Source organism: Chaetodon trifascialis, chromosome 21 (genome assembly GCF_039877785.1).
Source record: "Chaetodon trifascialis isolate fChaTrf1 chromosome 21, fChaTrf1.hap1, whole genome shotgun sequence".
Classification (NCBI taxonomy): domain Eukaryota; kingdom Metazoa; phylum Chordata; class Actinopteri; order Chaetodontiformes; family Chaetodontidae; genus Chaetodon; species Chaetodon trifascialis.
The window spans coordinates 3,190,698-3,208,641 of NC_092076.1; the positions used below are offsets into that span (position 1 = coordinate 3,190,698).

Below are 17,944 nucleotides of genomic sequence, written 5' to 3' on the forward strand. Positions count from 1 at the left end.
ATATAAGCATGTCTCCTTAAATCTGTCCCCAGAGCAGCTGGCTACACCTTCAATCAATACCACACTGTTTAGTTAAAATGAGAGCCTGCATATATCTGGAGACACCTGATGAGGGATGGAACAGGAAATGATATTGTTTTGGTGTGTTTTACCTGCATTTTTTACAGTTTTGCCTTTATTTGATAGTGGCAGAGAACAAATCAGGTGCGTTGTAGCTCTGATAACCAGTAGGCCGGTGGATGCTCCATGTTTGCAATTGTTGTCCAACAGGTTGTTTGCAGATGACGTCACATCGCTCTTTTGTTGTGGTGCGAACTGCAGATGGAGGGCAGGAAGTGATTTTCTGCTTAGGAAGCACTGTAACACACTCAAAATGCCAATGTTTCGCACTGTTTATGTTGCTCAGATCAATCAAACCGAGAAACCACAAGGAGCTTTTAATACCAAAAGTTATTCAAAAAGGTGAAAAAAGCCAGAAATCAACTGGAAAAAAACTGCAAAAAATGGCTGGTTAACCATCTGTGGTCGGGAGGAGCCCAGTCACAAACACACGTTAAATCTGCATTAACAGTTTCACATAAGACAGCTTAATTAACGCACCCTGTCTTGTTTTCCAATGATCCGCGTCTTTAGTGGCGTTTCACTGGATGTTTCTGAGCAGTTAACTGTAACGTAAACATCAACATTCAGCACCGCGCTGCTGAACATTTGCTGCTGGACAATAAAAGCTACGCACCCTAAAGCTAAATGACAGTCATCCTGGAGCACCTTGGCATCGGTCGTGGAACCACACTTTTATACGCTTTCATTTGGCGGTATACAGTTTAAGTTTTCCCATGTAGACACACATCCGGAGCTGTTTGGTGGTTTAGTGCGGTTGCTCAGAGGCATGTTGACATGTGGATACGTGGAGGTGGGTATCAAACCACCAAAAGTCACATGTTTGACCTTCACACACACACACACACACACACACACACACACACACACACACACACACACACACACACACACACACACACACACACACACTCTGCCAGTCAGCAGATGCATCTGGGTGGTGGAAGAGCAACATCATGAAGGTGAAGCTTCGCTGTGGAAATAAAGCAGTTTTTGAATGAATTCAATGAATGAGTGCACATCAGTCGACCGCTGGAGGCACAAAAAGACAAGTGGCCTTCTTGAACGATCAGTGCATTTTATTTTTCCATCACAGTACAAAAATAAATCAAAATAAGCAGAAACTAACTGAAAAAAGTTTCAATTACAGCAACAGCTTTTTTGTCTTTTTCCAAAAAAGAACATTTTTATCGAACAGCATCGACACCCCTCCCTCACCCCTCCGAGGGAAAACCAAGTCCTGGTAGCAGTGTGGTTGGTGTATGCTCCATGTCCATAAGAAAACAACAGGTCACACATTCTTCTGTACAAATAGAACGCTGTCATTCTGACACACACACACACTCACACACTCACACACACACACACATTCGCGCACACATGCAGCCATCGAATGCCTCATTTTTGAAGTTCTTAACCACTGTTTCGTTTTTTTATCTACAAAGTACGCAACAAGATACAGAAAAGAATTTGACAGAAATTTTTAACTATCACTTGAGTCTTTTTTCATATTTTATAAGCTTTTGAAAGTATTTTCTCAAACAACTACTCAATGATGCAAAGTGGAAAAAAATGGCACATTTCAAGTGAGTCGGGGCGAGTGGACAGAGAGAAAAAGATTCGGCTCTCCTCTTGAGGCCCTTTACCCCGGCGCCCTGCTTCATCCCGCCAGAGCAGAAGCCCATCCAAAGTGCATGTCCCCATATACTGTGCCAGTACAAACACTCCAAATGAACTTTCTCTCACGGATCTGACTCCACATGGCAGCCACAATCCTGCAGCACGGGTCGTGACCATCGTTTCCTCTGATTCACACTAACACAGCAGCAGAGAAGCCTCCACTCTCTGGGAACAACTTTAAAACGTGACAAAAGCCTGTCGTTGGCACCACAAGTCCGTCAGAGCACTGCAGAGAAAACAGAGTGTGCACGGTTTGTCTGTGTGGAGATCAGATGTGAAAACCAGGAAAAATGTTTCTCATACATTTCTGGGTGAAATACTGTTGCTTCTGCAGTCGTCGTGGAGAGAGAAAACAGCTGCAGAGAAGTAGCTTCGGCTATTCTCCTGTGAAACGAATACATACGTATCTCAGTTGCTCTGTAAGCTTTCCGGGTTTGGTTGTCGCTGCGCGCTGCGGCATGTCGTTTCAGTCAAGTGGCGTCTGTGATTGAAAATGTGATTATTCCTGCAGAGGTCGCCTCATCTCCTACGGCCCCTACGTGAACGTGATGGCGCCTCACATTTGATTTACAAGGTAAGCTGTGCTTTTCTGCAGTGATGCTCAACGAGTGTCAGTGGAAAGGTGTATTCCCGTGGAAAAATGTGTGTGCTTTCTCTTTCTGATATGTGGGACAGCAGGTTGGGTCAGCTCCTCACACGGCCAGAGCTGCAGGACAAAAAGGATGTTTCTGGGCATTTTCTCAGGCGTCGGGCCAGTGATGTTCTGTCAAAGTGTCCTTGATGATATCACTTTGGTGATGGTCAGATTTGACATTGGTTTTGACCGAAGGGCTTTTTAATTAGCTTTCATCAATAAATTCCTGCAACATTCATTTGCATAAACCAGATCAATCTTCATTCCCACCAAAGATAAGCACACCTGCTCTGCCAGCCAACCCGCTCCTCATGTCCTTCCTTTTTCACAGTCTCTCAGCGTGATCTTTCATTTACATTGAATGTGCCTAAATAAATACATAAATGGCAATAAATTAGGTGTCAGTAAGTCGTTATTAGTAGATGAAAATCCACCCGATCATTCGACAGCTGGACAAGCAGTACAGTATTTCAGACCTGCGGGATTTTCATCGAAGATATGGCACTGTTTTAACATTTTCTATGCTGAATCATAAGCACAAAATCAAACATCATTCCAGAGTGGTTGCAACACAACCTATCGACAAAAGTACAAAAAGAATTTCCCTGGTAAACAAATAGCCTATTTTAGCAAGCATAGCTAAAAAAAACCTAGTGTCACTTTGTTCACAGCATTCTCTAATGCAGATGCAGTTGGTTTACAAATCAAGTAAAAAGAAGAAAAGGAATATTTGCTCCTGCCCTCCCGGAAACTCTGTAAAACTGCATGGCACACGTGCAAAACATTACATTTCTAAGTAAAAAAAGAAAGAAATGAAAGAAAACTTGTTCCAGAAAAGCAATAAATAAGCCTCCATAGCTGTAAGCCTCTGGGGAGTAAAACATCCATTTCCTTGTTCTTTTATTTTTTTCTAGATGAAAATAAAGTAGGTGTTTCTGAACACACACAGTATGACCACTCATCTCTGGCCATACGTCCACTGGCTGCTGTCTTCTTATCAAAAGTCCCACAATGCAATGTTTGCTCATTGTCCGTCCAGTCTCCCCCTGTACAGTATGAGTCCTGCTGCGGAGCCACAAACAGAAACCCACAAAAACACGGATCCGGCATCGATGGCCCCTGCTGCTCTTTCAGATATGCATCGCAGCAAGAAAAAGTCTGGTGGTATCCGTGTTAATGGAGGACATGGTGTTGGCATTCCAAAGAGCCAGGGTTTGCAGCCGGGGATGCCTGTTCATCCGTGATGCGTGAAGAAAGCCAGTCAGGCGATGGCCCTCACCCTCCTGCAGTAGGCAGTGCACATCACATCGTCAAACAGGCAGCAGGTCACTGATCGGCTGCTGCAGCCTCAGTCCTGTCCACATTCATTGCTGTAGATGTTTGCTTCCTTTTCTAATGTTTTCTCTCTTTTTTGCCTTTTTGTTGTTGTTGTTGGTTTTTTGTTTTTTTAAGATTTTCAGTATTTCATATAGATATATATATATCTGCATGTTAGCAAAGGATTTACCCAAGTCTGGCATTTTACATTTATACGTCATCGTCAAAAAAAGCTTTCATTCTCAGGTTTACAGAAAATCCATCCTTTGCTCGTTTGAAAATAGAATTTGGCCTTGATAATTACATCTACAGAAGGCAAAAAGGGTGCCCTTGCTTTTTAAACCCTATGCAACATTTTTAGGTGGCCATTGCAACTGTTCTCCCTCGAATGCAACACAAACCTTTGGATGAAATACTGTGAAAATCAGTTGTTGAGTTGAGTTGTCAGACTTACTGGATACAAAGTTGTTATGGATTTCAGATACTTCCTAATTGGCCACCTCAGTTTGGACAATAATAAATAAATGAATAAACAGCATCACAAATTATCTTTCAAACTTGTCAAAATGCCAGACTGGAGTGTCACCCTCCTCCCCTGACCCCTCTGCTCCCCCCCAGCATCCCCTCACCGGTCCAGGCCAATGAGCAGGCGGCTCCTCTCCTCCTCCTTCTGGCTCTCGTTCTTCAGGTCGGCGAACACCTGAGTGAAGTAATGCGGGTCGGAGTTGATCTGGAGCATCTTTGCGCTCATCAGGTTGATGATGGACAGGCAGCGGTCCCAGAAGGTCTCCTTGGAGCTCTCCACTAAGAAGGGCTTGAGAGGGTAGGAGATCTCGTTGCCCATGTAGGAGTAAGACAGGTAGAGGCAGGTGAGCAGCACGGCCTGCAGCTCGTGCTCCGTGGCCACCTCGGAGGAGACCACGTCACGGCACAGCATGTAGACGAAGACCACGTTTGCGGGGGTGATGAATCCCTGGTCCTGCCAGCCTTGGAGCAGCAGGGAGCGGTCCACGCTGCGCAGCCACAGCACTGGGTCAGTGGGTGACAGGTGTTTGAGCCGGTAACAGCGCCGGCACAGAAACTCCCCGAGGCAGCGCAGCAGCTCACTGGTGGAGGCCTGGACAATCACTCTCTTTGGGGTCCCGGGGGCCACGTTGGAGTTGGCCAGAGGGGCCTTCTTGACGGACGATGCTGTGTTGTTGGAGCTCTTGGTGAGAGCTGGGGTGCTCTGATCCTGGGTGAAGGTGGACAGGTTGGCGCACGACTGCGACTTCTTCAGGTTTTCATTGTTCAGGTGGGTGACGTTGTTCTGGTAGTTGCCGTTGGGCTGCACCTTCTTGGAGCCTTTCTTCTTGGCCGACACCGCTACAATCCGCTTCCATGGGAGCACGTTGATGAGCGAGTGGCGCTTCAGGTTCTTGTCTTTGGCGTTCTTGCTGTTCTGGACGGCCGTGTAGTGGCCCACGGTGGCCGGTCCATCCTCAAAGAGAGCCGCCTTTCGGTAGCTGGGTGACAAAGACAGCACGGTTCCCATGGTGACTGTGGGGAGGCGTCCAGGGGCTTCAGCCGCACTGGGTCAGAGGAGCGTCTGCCAGGGGAGATCCTGAGGGTCTCAAAGCCTTGATGCTGGTGGGAGCTCGGAGTCCCGGGCTACAGGCTGCCGCTGGGCATCTAAAGCCGAGGAGGAAAGAGTCCCGTGAGCGGCTCTGAGGGGATAACGATCACCTCGACTTCAACAGCCTCTGTTGTATTTCAGCTCTCTGCCTGCGTCTCCGGGTGGCCACTGCTGGAAGCACAGAAGATCAATAATCAGAAAAATAAGTGGTGAAGGATCAACTGCCTTTAAATTATCCATGGATACTAACAAATAACAAACAAAATGTATGTGATCTCTCATTAGATCTGCAATCATTCAGCTTGTGTCAGATAGATCACAGTCATCAGCTCTGTGAGCCTGGGCTTTATCTGACAGCACCTCCGGCTTATTAGCGACATTGATTTGACTCAGTAAGTGGTGGAATGGATCAGCTCATGCTTATCCTGATTCATTTGGTCATTATAGATCCATCTTTGCTGCAGATGATCAGAGTGATAAGCAGGCGAATCATCCCAACATGGCAAACATGTTAGTGTGAAAACGGCTTCTTTTCATCTGCAGCAGATTTTAGGGCAGACAGGAGGAATTAATAACGACCCCTCCGCCATTGACTGAAATCGGTCAATTCATCATCGTGTTATAATGACAGATCCATATTTTGCAGGCAATGGCCGACGAGTGAACCACGCGCCACCCCTCTCACTAAAATGGAAGACAGAAACGTAAACACCTTAATAACAGGTGAAGGTCGCGTTCGATGCGCATAGGATTTGACATGTTAAAGCAAATCCAAGGTCATACCATTTACCTCCTTAAAGCCAGATGAACAGAGAGATGCATGGTTTTTCTTTGCAGGACGTGTTTTCAGCCTCACTGCGGTATCTGTGCGTATGAAAGACGGTCGATGGATCGACTTTGCTCACTTGGCGCAGAGCTGTAAAAGCTGTAAAAGCTCCTTCATTCCATCACCCTGTTATCAATCTGACTGTGGAGAAATTCCGAAACGGCAGCTTTTAAAGCGGCTTGGCTGCGCTGAAATCAAAGGGTGTGCTGGGCTGCTCGTGTGAGGAGGAGTTGTGTACATCGGGCGCTCTCCGTGGTGCTGAAGCTGAGCGTCTGCGTCGAACTGAAAATGCTGGCCGTCAAAGGCGGTGGCTTAAAAATGAAGAAAACCCTCGAATTTCCCTTCTATCCGTTAATATCTCACAATATGTCGCTGGATTTGGCTTCCTATAACTTCACATCCCCATTTCTTTCAGTTTATTGCCATATTTTCTGATTTAAATCTAGCTGCGCATCTCCTGTTTTCAAACATAATGGATCCACAAATCTGTTCAGTCTGAACTGCTTCGCTTTCAGCACGAATATGTTGCAAAATCAAAGCAAACTTACCAGATTTCCAACTCAAGGAGGACAGATTTGCAGTGAAACGATGGTGCTCCGCGTCCCGAGCCTGTTTTTCCTTACAAAACGAGGTTAAAACATGAAACCATCTCGGAGAATTTAAATGCAACAAAGAAAATAATCCGACCCGATGAGGAAAAAGCAAGCGGTGGATGATCACGCCTGGTGTCGGCGGTGCGCAGACGATGGTGGGCAGTTGTGGAATGGATGCTTGGATGGAGATGTGCTCCTGGTCCTCCTGGCCGTGAGATGCGGATGCTGCGAGGGCTGATGTTGCGTTGTGTCACTGACTGTGTGCGGATGCTTGGCGCAAAGGCGGTGGTGGGGCGCCGCTCTGCGCTCTGTGCGCGCTGCTGTCTCTCTGCTGGGAAACAACTCCGCCTATAGCCACACGCAGCGGGCTCGCATGGAAACTGAACCCAGTGAACTCCGACGATGTTTTTCTTCACAACAGCGTTAGCACCAGCCTGCAACACCAGCCTAACTCGACAGCATGCATCTATGAGCACTTACATATGAAGCGCGTTGGTAGGCAGGTACTATTGGTAGTTCAGCCTGAGCCATTTGTGTTACATTATCCCGTTTTAATACCTGCATAGGCTTTTACAGTAATCTCAACCAGTCTATCATATTCCTGCAGTCCTCCAGTCAGGGCCTGCCTGTGTCTGTGGTTGCCTTTTCCATTACCATTTAGCCATTTGATGGATATTAGCCAGTCATCCATATCAATATATGATAGAGATTCTCCTTAGAACACAGACACAAAGCCATAAACGCACGACAAAAAAATCATGTGTTTAGAAAATGTGCATTTTTCTTATTTTGTGCATTTTGTTTTATTCAAAGACCCAACCAGAGTTCTAGCATGGGTTCGTACATGATGCAGTTTAATTAGTTAGCCTGTCTTCTCAGGATGTTGTTGTGTCAGAATAATTGGAATTTTGTCATTCTCATAAAAAAAACATTGAATCTTGGCACTTGATTTGGCTTTGGGCAAGCACGAGAAGCCTAACTGTGTCAAATTTGCATCTTATAAAAATTAACTAATCTTGCGGACCAACTAAAAAATTGAAGATGAATTAATTCATGTGATCTAATTAACTGCGTGGAAAACTACATTACCCAAAATGCCTTAAAATTCCCGACAAGCAAGTCGTGCTGTGACGTCACATACGCTAAGTAACGTAATCGTCGCACGTAATTTTCATTCAAGCAGCATTTTGAATAAGGAAGATGGCGGCTGCAGCGGTGGTTGAGTTTCAGAGAGCCCAGTCTCTCATTAGCACGGACCGCAACGCCTCTATCGACATTCTCCATTCAATAGGTAGGTGTTCGGCTGGGGTTTTCAGATGGACACTATTCCTCTGGCCGCTGTTATGTGCTATGTCTCAGTGTTAGGCGGCGGAGTTAGCATGCTAGCTGGTGGCGTTCAATAGCAAGAGCCGGTGGTGTGCCGTGCTGACTCACTGCTGAACGGTGGGTAACGGCAACTGCTAGTGGATGTTAGCGAGTTAGCAACTTTGCTAACTCTAGGCCAGGGCCCGAAATCTGTGTTAGTTATCGGTAAAGTCCTATTTTGACTGTGTATGGGTCTTGTGTTGTCGTGTCGTTGGCCACAGTTTTCAAGCTAACTAACGTTAGCTCTATTTAAGACTGTCACGTTAGCGCGATTGCTAATGTAGCTAACGTCATTAGCTTGTTGTCAAAAGCCTTTAACCCGTGTCATCAACAAAGTGAAAGCCAGCTCCCTGGAAGAGTGAAAATATAACTGCTACCCATTATTACTAATTAATTCGTTATTAACGGCACATTTATGAGTAATTTGTCAGCGTTTGCTTGTTTGTTTGTGGTTGCGTAAACACACGAGCAAACGGGAAACTCCATTACTAAATGCTGTAAACAGTCACAGCTCTCAGAGGCATCGCTGACCTCAAATTGCCTTGTCACTACAGCCCACTAGCTGTCAAACTGTCTTTGTTACACTGTTTATTCCTCCCAACTATAAACGTTGTGACAAAATATTGATTTTGTTCTCAATAGTTGTGTAAAGTAATTATGGGCATTTGACAGGAAAGTGATCAGCTGCATTTTAACGTAATCTATGAAGCGACAAGCCAAACTCGATCTGATCCCATCTTAGGAATGAGGCTTTGCTGCTTTACTCTTTGCTGTGTAGTTGTAAATTGAATATATTCCGGTTTTGGATTGTTTTTCCAAACATATTTTAAGACATCACCTTTGACCTGGAACATTGTGATCTGCGTTTGTGACCCATTTTTTTCAAGGTTAAACAATTTGTACAGAAAACTAAATGATGATCGTATCCTTGTTTTCCAGACTGTTATGTAGGTTTAATTTTGAGTAATCTTCAGGGTATTCAATCGATCGCAAACTGGACTTTGTCAGTTTGACTTGGAAGACGTTTCGCCTCTCATCCGACCTGACCTCTTCCAAGACAAACTGACAAAGTCCAGTTGCGATCGATTGAATGCCCTGAAGCTTACAATGACCTGGATGAATGAGAATATTCACAGGCAATTTTGAGTAATATTGGGATAATGCAAATAAAACAGATCATGTTGCATCAACAGCCATCAAACAGAAATTACTCAGATCAAGATTTCCGAAGCTTTAAGGTCCCAGATTCACGCTCATGTAACGAACGTCTCACTTTGGCTCTCAGACTGTTTAAAACTGTCAAACTGAATCAACTGTGGATTAAATGGATGAGCTGCTTTCCATCACCTTGTTGCCTTTCTTCAACAGTTAGGAGAGATGTCCAAGAGAATGATGAGGAAGCTGTCAGGGTCAAAGAACAGAGCATCCTGGAGCTGGGGACGCTCCTGGCCAAGACCGGACAGGCTGCAGGTAATCAAGTCCAGCTCTGAGCTTCATTCTGTGCTGGTTTCACTTTTCAGCTCAGTCTACAAATGATGTGATGAAACCTACAGTTTATTTTCTTTTGTGGCTTTCTCCAGAACTTGGTGGCCTGCTGAAATTTGTGAGGCCTTTCCTGATTTCCATCAGCAAGGCCAAGGCGGCCCGGCTGGTCCGCTCTCTGCTGGACCTCTTTCTGGACATGGAGGCAGCAACAGGGCAGGAGGTCGAGCTGTGTCTTGAATGCATAGAGTGGGCCAAGGCCGAGAAGAGGACCTTCCTGCGACAGGCTCTGGAGGTAAGGAAGTCTAGAATAAGCCTGCGGGTGCTATCAAATGACAGAAATGTAAGTTAACCCTCTGCAGTTTACAAGGAGATGTCACTGAAACATAAGGCCTTGAAATGGAACATAACCCTGTGATTTGATGCTGAGCTTGATGACACTTTGTCAGCTTTTGCAGCAACTGACAGAGCACCAATTATGCTGTTCAAGGTTAATTATTTGCATTGAGTCTGACACCTTGATTGCTGTTGAGGCATAAATATAAAGGTGCCTACATATTTAGTTTTTTTGAATGGAACAAAAATTGTCCATTTTCCATAAATACAACCAACAGCTGATGTGTTCATTAACACCGTTCATGATGAATGACAGTCAAAACAAAAGCGATATCACCAAACATACACAGCTGCTGTGGGAGAGCTCAAATTGAACATGTTCTGAGTCATGTAATAGGAGACACTGTGGTGTCAGACCGGTCATGTTGGAGCATTTGGTTGTTGGTGGATATGCAACACTGCCGCTGTGGCATTAGTTTGAGTGAAAACCAAATTAAAACGGGAAACTAGATAATTGTGTTGAAGCAAATCTGCAAACTTTCTCTGAAGAAAGTGACAGCAGGAGATCCAAAGACATCTACTACACACTGATGATGATCTGTGATGACACCGGCCCCCTATAGCAGCCAAATGGGCTTCATGGCCAAACGACTGCCGGCAGCTTCACACTCACAGCCAGGAATATCTGGAGCTTTGGCTGAATTACAAAATACACAGTCACCAGGATTTTGTGTTATTGCGGTGTATAGTGGAGAAGAAAACTACACAGTGGCATAAATGAATGAGTGAAAGCAGAGAAGAGGGATGCTCTTCAGATAGGCCGCAGGCCACACATTATGATTAATGAGATAGGAGTGAAAAAATGCCAGGAAACGATGTTAACAGCACCATGTACCATGAGCTCAGGCTGGAAGAGAGAGATGTCCTTGTGTTCTTGGATCAGATCCACCTCTGAGAACAGTTGGTTCACCTCCTCTCTCTGGCAGTCTAGGAAATGGAGGAACTGTCTGTAATTTAGCGTCATTTAGCAGGAACTAGCTGCTTTGTTGCTGATGGATATTAGTCTGTGTGAGGTTAATGTTTTTTGTGCTTGGTCCCTTTAAAGGTCCCCTAGCAAATCTTTTTAGAAGAGAAGTGTATAAAATGAAATGGATGAATTGGAAATCAAGCTTTACATTCATCTTTCTGTGAAGATCTGTGATGGAAATTAAGATAAAAGTCACAGTTTGTTAAAGTTATGTGAACATTGAGGAATGAATAAAACAAATGTGCATCAACTCTGAAACCGAGAGTTTTGCTGGGGCTTCCTAAGGTTCCTGTCTTTAGATGATGGTGTTTTATGGTTTTTCAGGATGCTTGTTGGAGCTTTTCTACTCTCTGCTCGTCTAATAGCGCTCTCTCTTCTTTCAGGCGCGACTGATCTCACTCTATTTTGACACCAAACGATACCAGGAGGCCTTGGCGCTCGGTGAGTGTTTAGAGATGGAACATTTTTATCTTTTGGCAAATGGTAGCATCTGCATTGCTGTTGAGTTTGCAAAGTTTTGTTTGTTGAGAGGAGGAAGAACGGCACACATCAGGACTGTAATTGTACATTTAGCCCCCGGCTGTGTACTGAGCAATGTAAAGTTATTGGAACAGTTCATTTGCATGACGTTAACTCTCCTTCATCCTCTTTCCCTCAGGCTCCCAGTTGCTTCAGGAGCTGAAAAAGATGGATGACAAAGCTCTTCTGGTAGAAGTTCAGCTGCTTGAAAGTAAGACGTACCACGCTCTCAGCAACCTGCCCAAGGCCCGCGCAGCGCTCACCTCAGCCAGGACCACCGCCAACGCCATTTACTGTCCTCCAAAGCTCCAGGCAGCTCTGGACATGCAGTCAGGTCAGATGTGTTCACTTCTCACTTCCAAAGTTTACCAGGACTGGTTGAGTTTCTGTGTGGGGAGGTGGGGGACAAGTAGTGCCACAGAAAATATTTAAAACTCAGGAAAGATAACTGTCAGATACATGCAGTGATTGTTGCTGTTTGAAAGCTGTACCATCTGGTACCTTAGGGGGAAAAACAAAATGGATTTGGTAATAGCATTTTAATCGACCTTTTTCATTTTCACTCGTCATAACTGGATAAGCACAGGTGTAACAACCATTAAGTGTTAATTACACCTGTGTTGTCCCTGCCAGGTAACGTAAAAAAAAAAACTGCTGTTAAAAAATAAAGGTCTGTTTGGTTTATGGTGCAGTTCTGCTAAATGTGGCTTTCCCACATAATGCTAGAGGAAGTCACCTTTCATCACAGAAACACACATCACAAGCTCAGCTTCCACCAGGAGACGTGAAGTCTTAAACATTTATCTCGGTGTGGATTCAGATGGTCAGGTGTGGGCTTGATCGGTGGGTTAATGTTCGGAGGATGTGTGTCACTTCTGGTCCAAATGATGAACGAAACAAAGATAAATATCTGCTCAGGGAGTGCTGTGTTCATCCACTCCGGTGTAGGATGGAGTTAATGAGAGGTTGATTTATCTGTTCTGAAGCCTGCTTGAGATTAAAGTACGTTCCCCTCCAGGTAGTTTATCCGTTGAAAGACGTGGAGGTGCAGGTGTATGTAGGTGTGAGTAACAACAGAATGAAGTTTTTATGTGATTACCACATCTTTCAGATTATTCTAATGGCATGTTTTTGTGGAAAGGAAGCACAGTTGATTCTACCACGTTGTCTCTTTTTGATTCTACCACTGGGGGGCGCCAGGTGAGTCTGAAGTCCACACAGTGTTTTGTTTTCTGATGGTGTCACACAGTAGATCACGCTTTTCAGTCCTCCCTTTCTGATTGGTATTTAAAAAAGCACGGCAGTGTTAGAAACTGGTCGTAGTGATGATCCGTTTCATGCTGGTTCAGAGTTATTCTTTTTTTTTTGTGGTTATCATGTGATCCATTACACTACCAGGGCATATTACCCGGACACAAGGAATTAAAAACAGGTTAGAATATTATTTTTCATAAGAGTCAAAAATCCATGAAGCGCCTCTTCTCAACAGGAGTCTGAAAAAGTCGGTGTGTTCCTCAGTGACTCAGCTCATTTTATCCTGATAACCATCTCAAAGTCGCTCGGTGTGTTGGGCAGCGTGAGGAGCTGCGAGGCCTGGCAGGATCATGGTTATTCATGACCTCACAGCACAGTGTGAAATGGAAGGAGAGACACAGCTTATGGCTGAAGCCTCTGTAACCTCTGACTCCATGATGAGTGGTTAGGAGGCATCCAGTGAAACCCAGCGCATGGCTTTCATATCACATTATCAGTGTTTACCCGCAGTCCAGCAGGTTGCTCCAGTTCTTGCTGATGTCTCACAGTTACCGACGCAGTTTGTTTTGACCATAGATGGTAACTATCACGCCGTGTAATCTTCATCGCAGGGATCATCCATGCGGCCGAGGAGAAGGACTGGAAGACGGCCTACTCCTACTTCTTTGAGGCCTTCGAGGGTTACGACTCCATCGACAGCCCCAGAGCCATTACAGCACTCAAATACATGCTTCTGTGCAAAATTGTTCTCAACTCGTGAGTAGAAACTCTCCCCCTCGATACCTCCCCGTGTCCTGGCATCCACACTGTGCCTTTAATCATGAGCATCGCAGACTTAATGCGTCTGATTTTCCACTTCTCTTGCTTGTCTGTTTCAGACCAGAGGAGGTCCAAGCCCTGATCAGCGGTAAACTGGCCCTGCGATACGCCGGCAGACAGGCAAGAAGCAGTCACTTTGTACTCACAGCAGATGGGACAAGGCAGCTAATGTCTGCTCCTTCTCAACGCTGAAAATCTATCTTCTGTTGGATTTTATGAAATATCTCTCAGCATCGCAGCTTTTTTTGTGTTTCGCTTCAGTGTCTGTCTCGATCGTTCTGAAGTGACCCTCACTGCCCTCAGCAGGCCTCTCTGTGCTGTGCAGTAAATGATGCCTTTCAGCTTGTTTCTGTAGAATGACACTTAAGTTTTCTTTTATGTCATTATTCATCCAGACAGACGCGCTGAAATGTGTCGCCCAGGCCAGCAAGAACAGATCATTAGCAGACTTTGAAAAGGTAAGAATCCTTTTGTCGTGTCTGATCTGTCTCATTCCATTTAGCCTTTTTGTTTGTTTTCTCTTTAGCTTTCTCTCGTTGTGCCTTCTGGCTGATGTGCAGCACACACAGAAATTAACTTGTGCTGCTTAATTTATTACTGTGCGTGATTATACCTGCTGGTCGTAAAATGTGTTGAACGTGTTACGCGTCCACACAGATTGTCTCATTGTGTGAGTATTTTCAGTGCTTTCAGTGAAAGTTGTGCGTGTTGCAGGCCCTAACAGAGTACAGAGCGGAGCTGAGGGACGACCCGATCATCAACACTCACCTGGCCAAGCTGTACGACAACCTGCTGGAACAGAACCTCATCCGAGTCATTGAACCGTTCTCCAGAGTACAGGTGAGGACGTGTTCGACTTCCTGTGCGAAGCAGACTGAAGCCGAGCTGTGCCGCGTTTATTACCAGGTCTTAAATCTTCATGTTTTCCTGGACGTCGTCATTGTTTGTGCACAAACGTCGTCTTCAGAAGTGGTTTTTAAAGTAACTTCTACCAGCGTGTCCATGATTTTGAGGCCTGTCAGTAACTTTTTGCAGTGTGCTAGGAGTCGTCTCACATTCTGCCCCAAAGTTTATTTTTGCATAGAAGTTTTATTTTCCTGAAACTTTCCCAAGAGCTACAGTAATGCTGGGGCTTTCTTTCTGTTCTCTAGGCTGACATGAGTAACTTTTAATGCACTTGCTCTTCATCATTTTAACAAAGAAAATGATGATTAAGTCCTGTTTAATTTTTCCTCTCCTTCTGTTTTCAGATAGAACACATATCAAGTCTAATCAAACTGTCAAAGGTGTGTATATTTGCAATTAGTTAGAGTGTTAAAATCGCCATTTACGTCTCTAAAAATGTGAGTTTTATCATGAAGTTCTTTGTCCTTACAGGGAGACGTTGAGAGGAAATTATCACAGATGATCCTGGACAAAAAGTTTCACGGTAAGCGGACTGAGCTGCTCCTGTTGAACCTAATGTGCTCCTCAGTGGCAGCGATAGAGTGTTCAGAGTGCTGTCATGTGTTGTTGTGTCACTGCTGCAGGAATCCTTGACCAAGGTGAAGGCGTCTTGATCATATTCGAAGAGCCCCCAGTGGACAAAACATACGAAGCAGCCTTGGAAACAATTCAGAACATGAGCAAAGTCGTGGATTCACTTTACAACAAAGCCAAGAAGCTGACATAGGTAAAACAAACGAATCGGTAAGAGAAGAAGCGCGGCGTGGGAGCGAGCGCCTTCTGTGGTCTCTACTAAATGTCTCTCTCCTCCGTCCTCAGAGCAGATTGCCACGGCGGTGCGATGGAGGAACTGTGTGTGTTTGACCAGCGTGTGTAACATTTTAAGAAGGGGACGAGGGAGAGCAGCGAGACGTCCCACAAACTGCAACAAACAGGATCCCCATCGAACTCCCCCCTCCTCCCCCTCAACGGACAATTTCATCACTTCTCTCGTTTGTTTTTTTTTTGTTTTGTTTTTTTCCTCTTTAATTTTGATATCTCTTCAGGATTCTGTATAACACTCAGCGGCCAAATCAGGCCATCAGGGAATATTGTACAACCACAATAAAAAAAGATGAAAAGGTTTAAGAATACATATATGTTTATATCTGCTATAAGGTCGGGCTCACCGAGCCTCGAGCTGACGCCACCGCAACCTCAAAGGTGCAACATTGACCTCTGCGCCTCCGGCTCTGCGAGCGCTGCGTACGCAGAGGCGAGGCTCCTCCTCCTCCTCCTTGTCCATATCTTTCAGAAGCACACTGTTCAGTTTTTGGAAGGTTGGGATACCCCTTGGGATTCTGAGTTTTGGTCAAAGAGCTCCCTCTAGTTTTTTTTTTTTTTTTTTCTTCTCACCATATCAATGCCAACAGTTAAGTACCCGCTGTATTTCAGATATGTATTAAACTCACTTTGTTTTTGGTTTTGTGTTCTTGTTGATGAGAAGAAATTCGGAAGGTTGCCACATGTCTGCCCGCCCTGCAAATCTAAGTTCATAGAACAGACAGGATGCCATTTCACCACTAGTGCCACTTCCTCGGCGCTGCTGTTTGCCTCAGTGTTTGGGTGCAATATGAAACGAAGGGCAGAGGTGGAGATGTATTCATCGCCTCTGAGCGTCTGTGAGTTATCCCCGAGTGAGCAATTCTCCATTGTTAGTTCCTAGCACTAGTGTGGTATGCTAGTAACCAAACAATTTGTATGGTTTTGATTTGGTTTTGATTTTATTTGTTTTTCTCTTATAAAGACATTTTCAAAATAAATATTTTGTATTTTAAGGATTTTGTCTTGTCTCTTGCGAAAAATTGCAGGTGGTAGTTCGACGAGGTACCTTTCACTGTTGGCCACGCTCAGCTGTAATGTTTGTTTTCCAGTGTGAGGGTGAGAAGACGGGGATTTGAGGTGTCTGACGTGCACTTAAGAACGGGAGCGTGACCCAGGAGATGTATGCAGTAGTTCAGTGGAAGTATGTCTGATCGTCAGAGGGAAGGTTTTCAAGCAGAACCGATTCTTTAATTCCTCCACAGAAAAACATGTCGACACTAAAATACCACGTTCACCCAAGAGTCTCTTCTTCCTGCTGCTATATCTGTCACACCTCACATCGAAGGGCATTAAATCAGTGAAACGGACAGCTTCGGATTGTCTTATTTTGATTTTTTACAGACTGATGTTTACTCAGCCCAAACTTGGGTGCAGATATTTTTATTTCTCCCTTTTTTGTAACACATTTTCTGACCAAGTTCACCACGACAGATTGTAACTCAGCGGGCATCAACAGGCTTTGTTCTTTGACCTTTTCCCCGTTTTCCCAGCACAGTGTTCAAACAAGTGCCGCAGACGTTTCCTCTTCTAACAAAAAGCACAATCATGTCCTCATTTGAAGTGTAGCTGTCGAGCCCAAGCAGAAGAAAACTTCCAAGCCTCAAATATTTGATCATTTTTTTAGACTTGATGTCCTTCAGTATTTGTTGACAAAGGTGCAGCCTTTCACTGTGACCATTTTAGCATCCAAAATAAAGATTTTACTTCACCTCTCAAATTTACACTACTTTTTTTTATTATATTCATATGTTACATTTCAGAAATGTGAATATGGATCTCAGCCATCCACATGTTCATTCTGCAAAACCCAATAAAATACAGCATTTGCTTACTTTTGTACAGATAAATATCAAATATACGAGTAGTTGTGAATTTAAAATATTTTTAAGCATTAAACATTTATGAAGTTAACCACTTTATTCTAGAAAACAAACAACATTTACAAATATTGATAAATCATAATTATATATTAGAAATAACATTTAAAATGGAAATATTTCTTATAAGTATGATGGAATTGAGGATTATTAATGTGAATATTTTTTTAACATGAAATGTCTTTTTTTTTCTCCTTTTCACATTTTGTCTTCTCACCTGTAGTTCTAATTTTTTTTTTACTTAACTAAACTACTTAGTATTACTTAATAGATTAAAACAATATACCAGTACACCTTAAGAAGAAAAACATGAGGATGTAGATTAATATTGGGCAAAAATGGATAGTTAAATCACTTAAATCTAATTCATTTCTGAAGCAGGTTTGTTGTATGCGCACATTTCTTGTTATGGATGATTATGGATTAAATAAATTCAAAACATGGAAGAACTTCAGCATACTTAGTCTTCTGGATGTTAAATCTGTTAAATATGACCGATCATTTGACGTATAAATTGTATCTTCTGGTCGTTTAGATAAAATAAATCATCAGTCTTCGCATCCAGCCTCTACATGCTTCTGCTAATCTTTCAGGACGATGTTATGTGAAAACAATCATAAACACTCAGGACTGGAATCGAGCGTTAACATCACTTCCTCTCGGCGTCCTTT

General features: G+C 44.1%; 2 protein-coding genes across 5 annotated transcripts; one reads left to right on the forward strand and one right to left on the reverse strand.

Moving 5' to 3' along the window:
* Nucleotides 1-1,178: 1,178 nt before the first annotated feature.
* Nucleotides 1,179-7,455, reverse strand: cdk5r1b (cyclin dependent kinase 5, regulatory subunit 1b (p35)). Of its 3 annotated transcripts, none has more exons than XM_070990283.1 (3): nucleotides 6,741-7,455; nucleotides 4,381-5,537; nucleotides 1,179-3,717 (listed from the first exon to the last, which is right to left on the reverse strand). In XM_070990283.1, the coding sequence occupies exons 2-3, from the start codon at nucleotides 5,283-5,285 to the stop codon at nucleotides 3,696-3,698; spliced, it is 927 nt and encodes a 308-aa protein (XP_070846384.1). In that variant the 5' UTR covers nucleotides 5,286-5,537; nucleotides 6,741-7,455; the 3' UTR covers nucleotides 1,179-3,695. The 3 variants fall into 3 exon arrangements, with proteins under 3 accessions (XP_070846384.1, XP_070846385.1, XP_070846386.1); XM_070990284.1 differs by having other exon boundaries at nucleotides 4,381-5,534; nucleotides 6,741-7,044; XM_070990285.1 differs by lacking the exon at nucleotides 1,179-3,717 and having other exon boundaries at nucleotides 4,377-5,537.
* Nucleotides 7,456-7,937: 482 nt separating this feature from the next.
* Nucleotides 7,938-17,111, forward strand: psmd11b (proteasome 26S subunit, non-ATPase 11b). Of its 2 annotated transcripts, none has more exons than XM_070990996.1 (13): nucleotides 7,938-8,076; nucleotides 9,519-9,620; nucleotides 9,731-9,927; nucleotides 11,379-11,436; nucleotides 11,654-11,848; nucleotides 13,380-13,524; nucleotides 13,647-13,707; nucleotides 13,983-14,045; nucleotides 14,302-14,427; nucleotides 14,838-14,873; nucleotides 14,965-15,016; nucleotides 15,117-15,259; nucleotides 15,357-15,993. In XM_070990996.1, the coding sequence occupies exons 1-12, from the start codon at nucleotides 7,986-7,988 to the stop codon at nucleotides 15,257-15,259; spliced, it is 1,269 nt and encodes a 422-aa protein (XP_070847097.1). In that variant the 5' UTR covers nucleotides 7,938-7,985; the 3' UTR covers nucleotides 15,357-15,993. The 2 variants fall into 2 exon arrangements, with proteins under 2 accessions (XP_070847097.1, XP_070847096.1); XM_070990995.1 differs by having other exon boundaries at nucleotides 7,944-8,076; nucleotides 15,352-17,111.
* The last annotated feature ends 833 nt before the right edge of the window (nucleotides 17,112-17,944 follow it).